At 31.0% G+C, this 15,498-nt stretch overlaps 2 protein-coding genes across 5 annotated transcripts; both read left to right on the top strand.

The window, feature by feature from the left end:
* Positions 1-5,108: 5,108 nt before the first annotated feature.
* LOC7475117 (uncharacterized) lies at positions 5,109-10,019 on the top strand. 2 transcript variants are annotated; one of them, XM_024602285.2, is made up of 5 exons: positions 5,109-5,328; positions 7,675-7,931; positions 8,404-8,494; positions 9,589-9,655; positions 9,740-10,019. In XM_024602285.2, exons 1-5 carry the CDS (start codon positions 5,324-5,326, stop codon positions 9,791-9,793), a joined length of 474 nt encoding a protein of 157 aa, XP_024458053.1. In that variant the 5' UTR covers positions 5,109-5,323; the 3' UTR covers positions 9,794-10,019. The 2 variants fall into 2 exon arrangements, with proteins under 2 accessions (XP_024458053.1, XP_002299754.1); XM_002299718.4 differs by having other exon boundaries at positions 5,110-5,328; positions 7,670-7,931.
* A 1,125-nt stretch (positions 10,020-11,144) lies between these two features.
* LOC7475116 (26.5 kDa heat shock protein, mitochondrial) lies at positions 11,145-12,832 on the top strand. Of its 3 annotated transcripts, XM_052450075.1 has the most exons (3): positions 11,145-11,218; positions 11,591-11,998; positions 12,094-12,832. In XM_052450075.1, the coding sequence occupies exons 2-3, from the start codon at positions 11,683-11,685 to the stop codon at positions 12,507-12,509; spliced, it is 732 nt and encodes a 243-aa protein (XP_052306035.1). In that variant the 5' UTR covers positions 11,145-11,218; positions 11,591-11,682; the 3' UTR covers positions 12,510-12,832. The 3 variants fall into 3 exon arrangements, with proteins under 3 accessions (XP_052306035.1, XP_052306036.1, XP_002299753.2); XM_052450076.1 differs by lacking the exon at positions 11,145-11,218 and having other exon boundaries at positions 11,243-11,998; positions 12,109-12,832; XM_002299717.4 differs by lacking the exon at positions 11,145-11,218 and having other exon boundaries at positions 11,252-11,998.
* Positions 12,833-15,498: the final 2,666 nt, after the last annotated feature.

Here is a 15,498-nt window from a genome sequence, read left to right as displayed (position 1 = left end):
TTAGCACTTAATAAAAACCAATTAAGAAAGTTTGAAGTGTGAACGCACAAAATAAAAATCAAATGGTTTTGCATAATGGGTATCACAGTCGTGGCTGACTAGTTGATCACTTTCAAGCTTCACTAGAGCAATTCCAATGTAAAACGTCATCGGAGACCACCTGAAGGTGATAGAAGAGGTGCACACCTTTTGTTTGGATCCAAACTTGCTTAATTTAGAGGTTTATAGCTTCACATTTATTTGTTTGAAGATGTCAACTCGATCAACCCAAAACTACCTAAAGAAGAAGATGAATAGTAGGCACATGACATGTCATTTACCCTCTATTCCAAATAGTGTGTTTTGAACATGAACTAGATGACGTTTCATCCAGGTTAACCACTAAGAAATTAGGATTTTTAATTTGGAATTTGGCCAAAATTCATTTTAGTCCCTAAACTTTAAAAGTTCCTTGATTATATCCTTAATCACCCTCTAACTTCCAATTTTGTGCAAATTTGTCCTTGCCAAATTCAATTACCAACCTAAAGTTCAAAGTATTTTTCATTTTAGTTCTTTGTGTTTGATTTATGCAAATTGATTCTCAATTAACCATTTATCTTTTAATTTTTTTTAATTTGGCACCTGATTTTATTGATTTCAGTCCTTGAAGCCACTAATTGTTTGGTTATTTTTTGGTTTGGTCCTTAGTTTTGAATTTCATGAATAAAATCTTTAATTGTTCATCAAACTTAATATTTATACAATCAATCCCCTGATTTTACCATATTAGCTTTTCAAAATTGCAATCTTACCCCAAACTTCAATTTCTTTAAATTAAAGCCCAAATTAAAATCAAAAATCAATTTTTCTTGCAATTAAGGCCTCAATAAATTCAATTAAACCCTGAAAAATCCTAATTGAGTCCTTAAACATTCAATTTTGAATTCTTCTTCCCAAATTCAATTTTCTAATTTAAAGGGTCTTCATTAGTCCATATTGGACTGTCAATTATTTTAACCTTGTATATTTTGATCATTCCCAATTAGTCTTTGGCGATTCTCTAGACGTTGTTCATGTTCTCTTCACCGAATTATTTATTTCAATTTTTAGTTTTTTTCAATTTTTTTCCTTTTTCTGGTTTTTTCCTCTTTTCTAAGTTTTTTGTATATTTATGTAGGACCTCAAAATGGATAACAATAACAACAATAAAAGCAAGGAAAACAATCCTAAGCAAATAGATTCAAAAACATAAAAAAACAAATGGTTGAAAAAAAACACCACCATCAGTTCTATCTTTGTCCCATAGTAAAAAAAAAAAACCTATGAAAAAAACCAAATGCTTTTTTGTTAGATATCCACGACATCTTTAAAATCCATAACTTAACTGGCATTCCTTGTCTAATATTATCTAACATACTTTCATTAATACCAACTGTTATATACATCTCCAAGAAACAATACTTACAATTGAAATTGATAAAAAAAAAAAAAAGTGCAAAAAGCAATATAACATTCTGAACCAAATTAAGTGGAATTTTTGTTTTAAAAAGGTATTGGGTGTATATAGTTAGAAATAAAAATGCAACCAATGTAATTTCTTACATAGGAGAAAATATGTTTTGGATTTATACAAAAGAAACTGATTCAATGAATAAGAGAAGGTAAAAATTTAACTAAAGTCCATATAAAGTAAAGGTTTAATATTAGACAATTGAGTCATTGCTATTATCCAAATGTGAAACAATATATTTAGTAGTTGTCCAATTACAATTTAGTCTAAGGAACTTGACCAGAAAAAAGATAGGCTTAACCTTAAACTGAGATGAGTTTGGAGGTCATCTAAAGAGGTTTTTCGCAGTGAATTTCAACCTGCTTTTCATTAAAATTCAAAAAATAATTTGCTTTAAATTAATTTTTTTAGTTTTTTTGAATTGTTTCGATGTGCTAATATAAAAAATAAATTTTAAAAATATAAAAAAATATTATTTTCATGTTTTTTTTAGCGAAAAGTATTTTGAAAAACAATCGCTACCACACTCTCAAATACCTTCTAAAAGTTATTTGCAACAAAGAACAATCACATATGGAAAAAAATCCCCCAATGTTATTACAAAAGCAAGGTTCTGCTATTATTAAAGCAACACTAAATAATCTATTTTATTGATTCTTGTCTTGCCAATAATAGCCTCTGAGATTTCATAAAAAAGTCGATATGTTGTGCTAATTATAATTAAGGCACTGAAATATCAAATTATCATCCAAATTAAGTTCCTAAAATAAACACATAATTAACCAAAAAACATCGAAACTCAAAAACCAAAGCAAATTAAAAATGATACTAAAAGAGAGTCAATACAAAGATGTATTGCAATCAAAAAAGAAAACCTATAAAAGCAAAGTGGGAGAAAAGAAAAAAAGAAAAGCGAGTGGAAAATAAACCTGAAAACTTGCTTACCTGATTAGATTTAGTTAAATCTAATAAAACAATAACCTCGAATTCAACTCAAGATAGAAAACAATGTGTTATCTTTTTTGGATGATCATCAAATTCATATATAGCCCACAAATTTAAAACTCTAAATCAAACCACCCAACAAACATCAATTAAAAAAACCATAAAATCACCTAAAAGTGTAAGAAGTTGTTGTTATGATTGGAATGAAAGAAAGAAAACTTATTGGGTTCATTCAAAAGGTTCACTGCACATCCACTCTTTTAAATGGAGAATTTGAAAGGATGAGAACAAAGAAAGCCTGTAAAATCAAAAAGAGAAAGGTATGGTGTGGATTTTTTTTTATGAATGGAAAAAACCTTTGTGTTCCTTATGCTTTGGACAAAGCCTCCTCTAAAGCTCAAATTTTAGAAAAAAAACTTTAATACAAATTATTATGCAATAAAGTTAAATTTCATTTAACTTTAGAGGCATGTTTTTTTTTTTTGAAACTTTGAGATAATAATAATGGTTAGAAAGGAAAAGAAGATCAAAAAACTTTCAATATGAGATAAAACAAAAAGGAAAGACAAAGCACATGGTGGAAAAGGTGCCTCAAAGAAAGGAAACATTATGGTAACTAGCTGATCATGTAACTAAATAAAAAAGATTTTTTTTCAGAAACAAATCCAAAAACTATAGGAATGCCATTTATAAAATAGGAGCTACAGTGAAGTATAATCCTCTTTTAATTTTTTTTTTTGTTAATTATCATTTTATCATCACTACCACTATTATTAAATATATTGTTGCCATGATGCCATCATTATTAAATTATTTAATATTGTTATTTTTTATATTTTAAACTAATAGTTTACTATTATGTTTTTTAAATTAAGGTTGTATTATAATTTTTTTATATATCTTTGTTAGAAAAAAAAGTTTTTTTTTTAAATAATAACTAATAAACATAAAATACTTTTAAAACGTATGAACCAATAAACTGAGAAAGAGCTGCTAATGATAATCAAATGCTAAAATAAAAGGATAATTATTTCCATAAAAATAAAAGATAGATAAATATAATATTTAACCCAAGTTTTTTCCTTTAATTTACACATCATCATCATCATCATCATCATCATCATCATGGTTACCTTTTTAACCATCTTTTCCTACAAAGAACAAATAATTTTTATTTTTATAAACTCATCATAAAAATAAAGTTTATTTATATAAAACATAAAAAAATTTCTTAAATAAATTAGAATAATCTCCCTGAAACATTAAATACATAAAAATAATTAAAAAACAACTGCTATTTAAAAAAGATAAAATAAATAATTTTAAAAATCAGAGAAAGGGTATTAATTTAAATATAGATAAATTAATTAATGCAAACAAAACACATAGATGAAAAAGATGGGTATCAATTAAAGATAAAATATTAGAAAAAAAAAAAGATGTCAGGCCTTCACACCTGATCTATTTTTTAAAAGCCATGCTTACAGACTTACAAGGGAAAGTCTATGTGCATATGGGCTTTTATTTTATTTTTTTTGAAAAAAAATAAAGATAAACGACATGTTGCTTGTTGCGACAGAAACATATTGTTTCCTTCCTAGTTTAAGAAAATAAAAAAAAGGTGTTTTTTTACAGAAAAATGATTTTTTCAACAAATTTTCACACCAAACACATCTAAAATAATCTCAATTATGCAAATAAACTAATAAACCAACAAGCCCCCTCTCCCCCCTAAAAAAAAAAAACCTTATCCGAAAACCCGATTCCAAACTGAAAACAAAATTCGCTCTCAAACTTGATCTCTTTTTTAGCAATATTAAGGGGAAAAAAAAGTTAATGGATCTTTACCATAAATGAAACCATTTGATATCCAGATTAACCTTTTTAGTGATCAAAATTATTGTCAAATGAAACTTTCTTTATCTACTATCAGAATCTGACAAGTCTCTCTCTCCTTTATTAAACTAGAGACTACAAAATAAAAATAATAAATTTGTATATCAAAATTAAATTTAAAAAAAATTAGGGACAAAAAATGTATTAACAAGAAAGTAGAAAGATCAAAGTGAATTTTTCTTGTCAATTTTGAAATTGCCACCCATGCACTAAGTCTTTTCACTTTGATCATCTTTTTTTGAATTTTGCCCTTTCATCAACAAATTAACTTAAATTGGTTATAAGGGTGAAATAAAAAAGGAAAAAGCTCAATGATGAAAACAAAAAAGCATTATTGCAATTCACAATGCTTCTTGTTTTAGTTTATAGTTTAAGACATGTTTGGGATTGTAATAGCGGTTGCAGTTTAAAGTACTTTTCGTTTAGAAATGCATCAAAATGATATTTTTTTATTTTTTAAAAAATTATTTTTGAGATCAGCACGTCAAAACAATCTAAAAACATAAATAAATAATTTTTAATAAATAATTTTTAAAAAAAAATTAAAAGAACACGGTTTCAACTGTGTTTCCAAGCAGAACCTAATCATGCACAATAATTTTTACATATCTTTTAGTGTTTTTATAATATACATATATAGTATATTCTGGATAAATTAATAATTTTAATTAAATAATATTTTTGTGAGGTTAAACTTAAATTTCACGTTTAAGTAATATCTTAATTAAATGTGTATCCATAGCACACACACATATATCCATATTTGCTTGCAGTGATGAAATGCATGGTTTGGATTAATTAATTAACCGCGTTTTAATAATTAACTCGCTTCTCCATTATTTTATTTTCTTTCTTCTTTTATCTCTCCGTGGAAGGCCCATCACATTGATTCCCGATCTTTGTCTCTTGCAGTTATATTTTTTTGCTTTTCCCTGCTAAAGCACATACTTGTGCAGGATCTCATCAGCGATTATTCATCATACTGCATGCATGGGGTATGTTTTCTGGATTCTTTTCTTGAATTTACCTTGTGGGTTTTAACGATTGATTGGTTGTGACTTGAATTCTGCTTTTTTTGGTCGCTGATAAATTTGGAAGAAAAATGATTTTTTTTGTTGTCTAGAGATATGTTGAAGAGAATAGGAAATGGGTATTGATGGATTTATTTTTCTTGCATTTTAGTTTATGATTATGCAATTGTTTTTACGTTTCCTTTTGAGAGAGGAAATTATCAAGATCAAGTTACAATAATCAGATTTTATTATTCTCGGTAGCAATTAGATAAAGATAGAAGTGAAGTTGAATGTTGTAGGTTCACATTCATGATTTGATGTTTTAGGTTCCTAGTGACCGCGTTTTACTTCCATAGAGTTTTAGGTTTAAACATGCAAGGAATCAATCATGCTATCTTTTCATCAATCTTGCAACGGGTTTCCATAATTGTAAATACCACTTGTTTACGCAAAACTTGTCGAGTATCGTGAAGGGAAGGAATAAGTTGAGTTCTTATTGTGAGTGTGTACTATTTAAGAAATCCGTGCAAGTTTGCCCCTTTTGGGTTGCTTGACAATTTATGTACTTTATTGGAGCAATTGGAATTTCTGTGAATTGGACTGACCACGATCATCAAATTATTGTTACTCTTTTTACCAATGTGACTCTTTGGTTAGTACACTGAAATTTCTCAACCCTTGCTAACATAGCATGCTTTATCTGCTGGAGCAACTTATATAACATGGTGAACAACTTACATGTCTTGCCTAGGAGATCATCTGCTGCCTAGGCGTTTGCTATGATCTCTTAATGTATCTGTGATATGCTTCCATTTAGCAGCAGGTAGTTTGGTTGAGCAAGGATAATTGACAAATTTGCTTCCTTGAGGTTTTAGATGATGATTTTTTTCTTTCAAATATTTGAAACCTGATAAGATTGGCTGAGTTTTCTATTGCTGTCAATCCAACCTTTGCTAGTTGATCATTCTAGCTTCAGGCACGTAGTCAAATATTGTTGTTGTGGTTCGGACAACAGAACAGCAATGCAACTTGTCTGTATTCTGGCATGGTATTCCACTCCTGGGTTGCTGTACAAAAATACTATAATTGATAGGACTCAGGACATGCTCCGAGAAAAAAAAATGTGCTTTAATCTGACCTGCCTCAGGGGAGCAATTGCATACAACATCTGCAAATTGATAAATCAAGATTAATATTCAAATGGGTACTAATTTTAAGAGCATCTCCTGATAACCATAGTGGAGACCTGATAGATTTTTTTTTTAAATGTCTGTTAGTAATCTTGATAGTGAGCGTGAGCATTTGTGTTATCATCTTAAAATTGAGATAGCTCTCTGCAATTAGCATAGATAAGATGATTTACAAGCCTTGTTTGTAGTTTGGCATTAACAACATGCACAACTCCTGGCACACAGTACATGTTTTTCTGTTTGATGCATCCTCCAACCACAATATAAGTGAGTGGCCATTTATGAATCTAGGAAAGCATGTTAGGAAGTTGAAAGTGTGGTGTTTAGTTCTCTCATAACATGGCTGGTAATTCTGTGTTTTGAACACCACATGATTTTTTATCTATTAAATATGTTCCATTCCACACTATCAACAACAGTATCCATGATTTTGTGGTTATATGAAGCTGAATCATAAGGTCTTGTGGAATCTTCCTGCCCTCAAAACTTCCCTCTCTTGCTTTCCTCCATTTTCACATTTTCATCTTTTTAAGTACTGTCCCTGCAACAATCATGTCCCTGTGATCATTGTTCTGCGTCTTCTTGTTTCTTTATTGATTTTTAAATTCACTCTACAAAAGGACTAGTTTGACAAACTGATGAGCTGCCGTCACTTGCCTTTCTGATTCCAAAAATTTTTAGCTGTGAGAGAAGCGCTTGAAATGGTTTATTTTTCCTGGTATGATATGATCATTGGGTTGTTATGTTGTGGTATTTTATTAAATTTTTTCATGACATGCAATCACTTCAAATTTTACACTGCTTTAATTGTTCTATAGGAATGTAATCTCAAGGAAAGATGTACGAAGGGTTTGCACTTTGTACCTTACCTTTTAGTGTTCTATGTTATATTGGTACATCTAGTATCCTTTGATGTCTACATGGTGATATGTCATAGGCTATAACTTTGATTCCTAAAAGATAATGAAAACAAAATGTTTCTCAAGTGTATTTTTCCATGCTTACATGCATGTACTGTCTACCTATATGTTGTAATATTATCATTGGTTCATGATTCTCTGTATCATTGTGATCTGCATTGTATTGCCATATGGGACTTGATCAGTTATATGATTGCATGTCATTTGTTACAGAGCAGTGGTTGTCTTGGTTGCTATAATAAACCCACACTAATTACCTCCGTGGGTGAGCAATCAAAAGGACCAAAAGTTAAATGTGAGACTGTGAAGAAACCTAGCATATCAGAGGATTTCTGGACCACTAGCACATGTGACATGGATTACAGTGCAGTGCAGTCACAAGGAAGCATCTCATCAATTAGCATAGCGAACCAGACTCTTGATCAACATGGTGGCTCTGGCAGTATTAACAACGTTTCTGAATTTGTAAATCATGGCAAGTTCTCATGGCTTCTTTGATTAGTTTTTTTGCATTTAATCATATTAGCATCTCCAAACTTATGACAGCTTTGTGCATTTGGACTGCTGATGCTTATTTAGAATGAACCTAGCTTCCATTACATTTTAATACCCAACCTACATGAGAACTAGCAAGCAACATCAGTAGATATTTCAGAAGGTAAGTATGGCTTGCAATATGGAAAAATAAAATCAACAGTAGTAGCTGCCATCTAGCTGCACTATCCCCACCCCGTACCCCTCTCATTTGTCCATCCATTTCACTCTTTCATTTTCCTATAAGAAGGCCTGATTTAAATAGGCTACTTTTTAACAATTTGCATGTAAACTTGGTAGAGTAGTATCCTGTGTTTGCTAATGGCAATCTGTGCCCGCTTCTTATGTGCATCTCCCCATCTATACGTGGTTGCTCCACTGCTAAAAGTATGAACCTGAACTTTTGATTACAGGTCTTCTTCTCTGGAATCAGACAAGACACTGTTGGGTGGGAAATAAAAGGTCTGGGAACGAGGAACAGCTGCCTCAAGAACCCAAATTAAAGTGAGCAGCTCTTCTATTTTCCAAATTGATCAAATTCATATGAACCTAAAATATGGCTACAATCAAAGTCTAAATTCCTGTTTGTTTGTGTTACAAGTGACCCTGCCACCTTTTTCCATGTGGTTTCAATTTAACTAAAATGTAACGTTCTCTGCTCTGAGTTCCTCATTTGACCTTCTTTTTCAATGAAGAAAGGAGAGTTGAGAAATAATCTAGATGGAACTTTTAACCATTTTAAAATAAGGACTTTGGAATGGGTTTGGTTTTGCAGCACCTTAAATTGTGTCAAACTCTGAAAAACTAATTAGAAATTTGGCATGATTATTGTGTTGACTTACTCTTAGCCCATCACGACCATTGTCCAAAAATACCAAGACCATCATAAAAGAAGAGTTTAATGGAATCAATCTTCCAAACCAGAGTGCAATAAGTTTCTGTCCTCGTTTGGGTTCTAGGGCTTTTCTTACTTATTGGAGATCTTATGAAAAGAAGAATTGATTTGATGCCTTCAATCTAATGATTCTTGTCTAGTACCAGATAATTTCTTGTTCTGGAAACAATTGGGAGTGTTATTTTTCGGTTCAAACAGCAAGACTGTTGGTACTCCAAATGTTAAACTTTTACAAAACCGTGGTCTAGACTTCCAAATGTCTAACCATTGTATGTAAAAGTGGAGAAACATTCTTGGAATCATACTTTGTTGTCTTAAAAACAAGCATCGATCTTTCATGTGTTTTCTGGTTATTTTGTCAGCACTCATTGTCTCTGCTGTTAGAATTCATGAGAGTTTGCCTCTGAAGTTTGAAACAATCTTAGTAAGACCTAGTCTTTGTTTTATATCAGATTCTTGCTCCTGATTTTTCTGTTTTTCAGTTGGTAGAAGTAGTGCCAATAAAATTGGATGATAGTTGAGATTGTTTTTAGTATTTTCAGTTTGATTGTAAGCCTATAAATAGGCATTCTCATTTGTGAAATTTAATTCTGCTCTTCTTCAACTCTTAAGTATCAAATATCTATCTCTTCCTGCAAGTTTTAATCTTTATCCTCTGCATTTTTAACATCTGCATGGTTAAAAAATTCTTGCTTTGCTGCAGTTGGAACGCGACATATGAAAGTTTGCTTGGGAGCAACAAACCGTTTCCCCAGCCAATACCACTCACTGTGAGCATCTTGTTTTCTCCCTCCAGCCAGCCGATGGCGTAAAACCATACTTTACTTATTGCTTATTGGTATCATATTTGACAGGAAATGGTGGATTTTCTTGTGGACATTTGGGAACAGGAGGGTATGTATGATTAAGTAGAAGTTCAAGAGATTTGATGGATGGTTAGAATCAGATACCCTCGCAATTCTTGTAGCATTGAAATGTCATCGAGCAAAAGGTGGTGTGTATATCAACCGTAACATTGTCTGTCATATTCCCACCCCAGATTTGATTTATCCACAGGCATTTTTAGACCTGCCTTTTGTATTGCACTGAAAAAAAATGAGAAACAAAACTGGCTGCCGCTGTTTTAACTGGTCATAGTATTTTGCTACTTTTACGAGTTTCTTACTCCTCTGGCTAATATGCTACTCACATGTACCAGCTAAGAGACTGACTTTTGAACCAATATTGCCATGCATATTGGTTCAACTGATGGTGGTGGTAGTTTTCAGTTCTTTGACATGGATTTTTTTTTTATTTTTTATTTTTACCAACTGATATTGGTTCTTTGACTTTTGAACCAATATTGCCATTCCTTTCGTCCTCAAACTGGCTTTATAAAGAATTTATTAAGGCGATGTTTGTTTCCTGGAATTTTCTTTTTGAGAAATCTTTTTCCAAACTTTCATATGTTTGTTTATTATTAAAAAAGTTGGTCAACGAAAAATACTTTCCAGTCAAAGGAAAATTTGGCTTGGTTTTCAGAAAAGTTGGTCAACGAAAAATACTTTCCAGTCAAAGGAAAATTTGGCTTGGTTTTCAGAAAAGTATTTTCCTGGAAAATTTGAGCGGAAAACACTTTCTGGAAGTTGAGAAAAATTTAGAAATGTTATATTATTTGCTGATTATATCAAATTTGATCCTCAAACTTTTGATTGCTATATATATTTTGTTTTGAATATTTATTTTTTAATTTTATCTCTTAAAATTTAATTTTTATATTAACTTTAGTCTTTATTTTTATAATTGTTATTTGCTTTTCTCTTATTATTTTTTTATTGAAATTTTTTATGTATCAAATTTGATCCTCATTCTTTTGATTGTTACTTATTTTATTTGAAATAATTTATGAAATGCTAATTATTATTATTTTAATTTTTTTATCTTTTATTTTTTTTATTTTTTAGATTTGATCTATATTATTTTGATTATTGTTTATTTTATTTGAGATAATTTATGAAATTATATTTTTTTTCAATTTCATTCTCATTCAACTTTTTAATTTGTAAGATTTGTTCTTCATTATTTTAATAAACTTGAGAAAAATAAAACATTAATAAGTTATTTTCCAGTTCATTTTTCATGATATAACCAAATACTGAAAAGTGTTTTTCAATTTATTTTTCATTATACTATTAAATATTAGAAAATAATTTATTTTTTTAAAATTTATTTTTTAAAAAAAATTACTTTCCAGTAAATATGCTGGCCGATTCCCTCGAATTTATGATGACGAGCGCCTAGGTGACTCTTGTGACATGACCCCCGGCGGATAAATGGGCTTGGAAAAGAGAGTGGTAAGTGCTAAATCTCCACTTAGTTTTGTAAATAGCCAACGAAACCATAACACCCTTACGAATAAAGTAGGCAAAAGACTTTGGAATCAGACACGTTGTCATCTCGAACTCTCCTGCCATGCGGCGAATTAGTACAATTTTAGAAACACCCAGAAGAAATCAGACACGTTGTCATCTCGAACTCTCTTGCCATGCAGCGAATTAGTACAATTTTAGAAACACCCAGAAGAAGTCTCTAGTGCTTTACATGTGAATCCTTTTGGTTGATATGTCATCACCTCCCAGAACCTCTTAGACCCTTCTCCGACTGTCACAACCCAGCTCCACTGCAACACCACCTCCCTCTTTAAATTCTCTTTCATTTTTCTCCAGCTTAAGCAACAATAAATTTCAAGTACCCGCAAGAATCCGCCTCTTCCTTTGATAGTCTCTTGCTAACCCTCGGAGTAACTTCCCTTTCAAGAATGAGTTTGGCACGTTTGGCCTTGAGGAATTTGCCCCAAAGGACGAGCTTCTCTGCTTCTTCTTCAGTGAATCATGGAGTTAGCATTGATGGTGTTCTCGGTGGGGTTCGAAGGCAAAGGTGGAACCATGATGGGTTGTTGAAGAGGTTTATGACAACAACAACAAGCGATCAAATAGCAGGCCGTGAGACATCAGATGGCAAAGAAGTAGCTATCGACAAGGATAGTGACAAGTCTAAGCTGTTTCGCAGGAAGAAAGGCAAGAAAGGTCTCTGGAGGAAGAGTGATGGAATTGATTTTGTTCCTGCACTTTATGGTACACTCGGTCTCTACTTAAATTTCTGAGCTAAATTAATTTAACTTCTCAAAGATGTTTTGATACATTTTATATTTGCCCCCACTCTCCACCAGAGTTTTTTCCTTCAGGTCTTGGAAATGCACTTGTGCAAGCAACTGATAACATCAACAAGCTGTTCCAAAACTTGCATATTCCGGCACCCTCGAACCTCATCGGCCGCGTTAAAGAGAAAGATGAATGCTATAAATTACGATACGAGGTTCCGGGTGTATCCAAGGAGGACTTAAAGATCGCCATCGATGATGGGGTTTTGACAATAAAGGGAGAGCTCAAGGAAGAGGAGGAAGAAGGATCAGACGGCGAGCACTGGTCAATGAGGAGCTATGGATGTTATAATACTAGCATTATGTTGCCTGATGATGCTAAAGCTGATGAAATTAAGGCTGAGTTGAAGGATGGTGTGCTATACATTACCATTCCAAGAACTGAAAAGCCTAAAAAGGATGTCAAGGAGATTGATATCCATTAATGTTTTTTCTCTTCTCTCCCTCGCTCTCTGTATCAAAGTGAGTTCTATAATGGTGTTTTGGTGTCTAAAGAAACACCCCCCCCCCCCCCCCCTCCCCCACTTCCTCTTCTCCCCTTAACCAGTCCGGGAGGCGTCCTGTACTTGGTGTGAATTGCCTCTTAGTTTCCTAATGTCCTCTGCGTGAATTAAAATAAAGGTAAATAAGCATAGTTTGATGACGATAGAAAGTTTACATTCGTCGTTCTACTTTTGTTACTCTTGATTTTGTATTGATTGCCCATCTATTCTATTTATATTAATCATAATACATTATTACACCTAAATAATTAAAACAACATGTCGTTTTACTGTATTAATTGTAGCAACTAGCAACAGAATAGCTAGAATGTGGACAGCTGTTTCTTTTATGTATGGAATTTTATTTCTTTTCTATTTCAAAAGTGTATTAGAAAACTTTTGAATTAGATTAAACATTAATTTCATGAAATATAATTTAAGATTATAGTTAAAAGAACAGGATCAAAATAAAATAAACCATAATTGTTTTTCATTTTCATGTAAAAAAACTTTCTTTTAAAAGTTTACTTTCATGTATGATTTAGTTTATATTATTTTAGGATTTTATATTTTATATTTTATTGTATTATGGTATTTTAAAGTTGAGACGGGAGCAAGAACTTGCCAAAAGAAGAGAGGAGCTCTCAGGTGGAGAGAAATTTTGGTCATAAAAAACAATTTAGATGTTTATGGATTTATTTTTTAAATGGAAATCTATGAAGATAATTTCTATCTTCAATGATACACACTAGAAAAACTAGATCAGAGCCCAAATGATTTTTTATTTTATTTAATTTTGAGTTTTTAGATATTATAAATAAGTTTTTAGAGGTTTATATAATTATTATTTTTATTTATTAGGTTAAAAAGGTTTGAAATCTATGATTTTAGGGTTTAAAAACTTTGATTATATATATATATATATTTTCGTTCACGGGAGACACTTTCGGTGACCAGAAAAAAACTACATACGAACTTAATTTAAAAACAAATAGAGATAGTTGGCGTTTCATCATTCATAAAAAATAAAAAAAAAAAAAAAAAAAAAAAACAAGTGTGTGATTGACCTTCCAGAACTAAACACGCCTGAGTTTTTAATTATGGGCCAAGTGCTCAAGTTATTTTCATAACCCATGCAATCCTAACCCTTATTTTTTTATATATAATATCCCTATTTCTTTTTATTTGATTGTTTTTATTTTATTTTATAATAATACTTTTATTAAATAAATTTATTAAAATAATTATTTGATTATGCCATTATTTTCAAATTATATTAGCATTCTGTATGGTAATATTAATAATTACTTTATAAATAATTATATGAGAACCTAGTATGCATAATTTTTTAAAATATTTACTCATGAATTTTCAATTCAATGGGAATGAAATATCTATTTTTTAATTTTTTTATTATAAATATTTTATATAATTTTCTCTCAAATTTACTATTTTTATATTTTTCAATACATTCACACTAAAATTATCAATTTATAGTTTTTTTATTAAAACTTTAATATTATGATAGTTTTTTTTTTAAAAAAAAAACACTTCTTTGTTTAATTAAAAAAGATACATTTTTCTCTCTTTATTTCAAATCATTAATTTTTTTTTTAATTGCATTAAGTTTTTATGCAACAAATCACACAGCTATAAATTTTTTTTGTTAAAAAGTACTTTAATATGAAAAAAAAAATGAAACAATATTCAAGTAAGACATGAGGAACTAAAAGTACTTTAATAAAGATATGTGAATTATAGAGAAAAGAGGGGGGATAAAAAAATCAAATGGAAAGAGAGGGGGAGAGTAAAAAAATCTTAGAAGGAAGAAAAAATAGAGTGATAAAGTCAAGAGAGTTGTTTTCAGAGGAAATCTAGAGAGAAAAATTTTGTTGCAAGGAGTGATATTTAGTAAAAAATAAGAAGAGAAAGTGTTCGTAGAAAAAAGAAAGAGAAGAGGAAAAATAATGTGCAAGAAAGAGAGAAAGAAGAAGAAAAGGAAAAGGAAAAAGAAAAGGAACAAAAAAAGACAGTGACAACTCACTCTACCTACCTGAAAATAAGAACCAGCCACCACAACACCAACATCTTCCATATCGCCAGTGTTGACTTATCTCTCACTATAATAACAACGTTTCCAACATCCCACAAACCTTTGAAAAAAGCACAACAACTGCTTTCTTCATCCACCAAAACCAACACCGACAACCTATTCTAAATCTTAAATTTATTTTACACCAAATAACCCCTTATATAGCAATCTAACCAACAAAAGTAGGAATAACAACCCAACTTGCAGTAGAGAGAGAAAGAGAGACAGAGAAACCAATCTAGTCAATAAGGAAAAAAAAACAACAACAAATTTAAGGGCTTTGATCTCCCTTTAAAGGCGGCGATGAACAACACTGCCCATATAGATGTAAAAGGAAGGGGACACACATATGACATGGTGGTCAATGCGCCACACAACAACTATCATTTGTTAACGCGTGTAGTCTATGCGCTATCGTGTCCTCCATTCATTCTTAGCAGCTTTAGCCCGACTTTAGCCACTCCTGAAGTTTGGTTTCTAACTCAACAAATTCATAAATAATTTTGAACATATTATTGATTTTTATGTGAAAATATATTGCATATTGTTGATTTTTTAATTTATTATGTATTATTGTGAATGACTGCAAAATATTTGAAGTTTTGGGTCCACACCATTGTGTGGCAACCCTGGGGGTATGGAGCTTTAGGGGATTTGTTTTTAAGGTGGAATAAGTTTTGAATCAATGCTTTGTGATGTGGTTGGGAGGATTGAGTTGCAACAAATTTATTTGAGGTGTAATGGTTTGGTCTTGGTGTGAAATTTGATGTGTGTTAATGGTCTTTTTTAATTGCAAAATTTATATGTTGATGTTGTTTTGAATTGTTAAGTTGTGTGTGG

This window comes from Populus trichocarpa, chromosome 1, assembly GCF_000002775.5.
Source record: "Populus trichocarpa isolate Nisqually-1 chromosome 1, P.trichocarpa_v4.1, whole genome shotgun sequence".
Taxonomy (NCBI): domain Eukaryota; kingdom Viridiplantae; phylum Streptophyta; class Magnoliopsida; order Malpighiales; family Salicaceae; genus Populus; species Populus trichocarpa.
Note: the sequence above shows the minus strand (reverse complement) of the source record. Positions and strands in the feature narration are given on the sequence as shown.

Bases quoted from the DNA above. Each gene is read 5' to 3' on its own strand.
- LOC7475117 (XM_002299718.4), top strand. The intron at 7,932-8,403 runs GCAAGTTCTCAT...TTTTGATTACAG, and splicing joins TTCTGAATTTGTAAATCATG to GTCTTCTTCTCTGGAATCAG. The intron at 8,495-9,588 runs GTGAGCAGCTCT...GCTTTGCTGCAG, and splicing joins CCTCAAGAACCCAAATTAAA to TTGGAACGCGACATATGAAA.
- LOC7475116 (XM_052450075.1), top strand. From the start codon at position 11,683: ATGAGTTTGGCACGTTTGGCCTTGAGGAATTTGCCCCAAAGGACGAGC. The intron at 11,999-12,093 runs GTACACTCGGTC...ACTCTCCACCAG, and splicing joins TTTTGTTCCTGCACTTTATG to AGTTTTTTCCTTCAGGTCTT.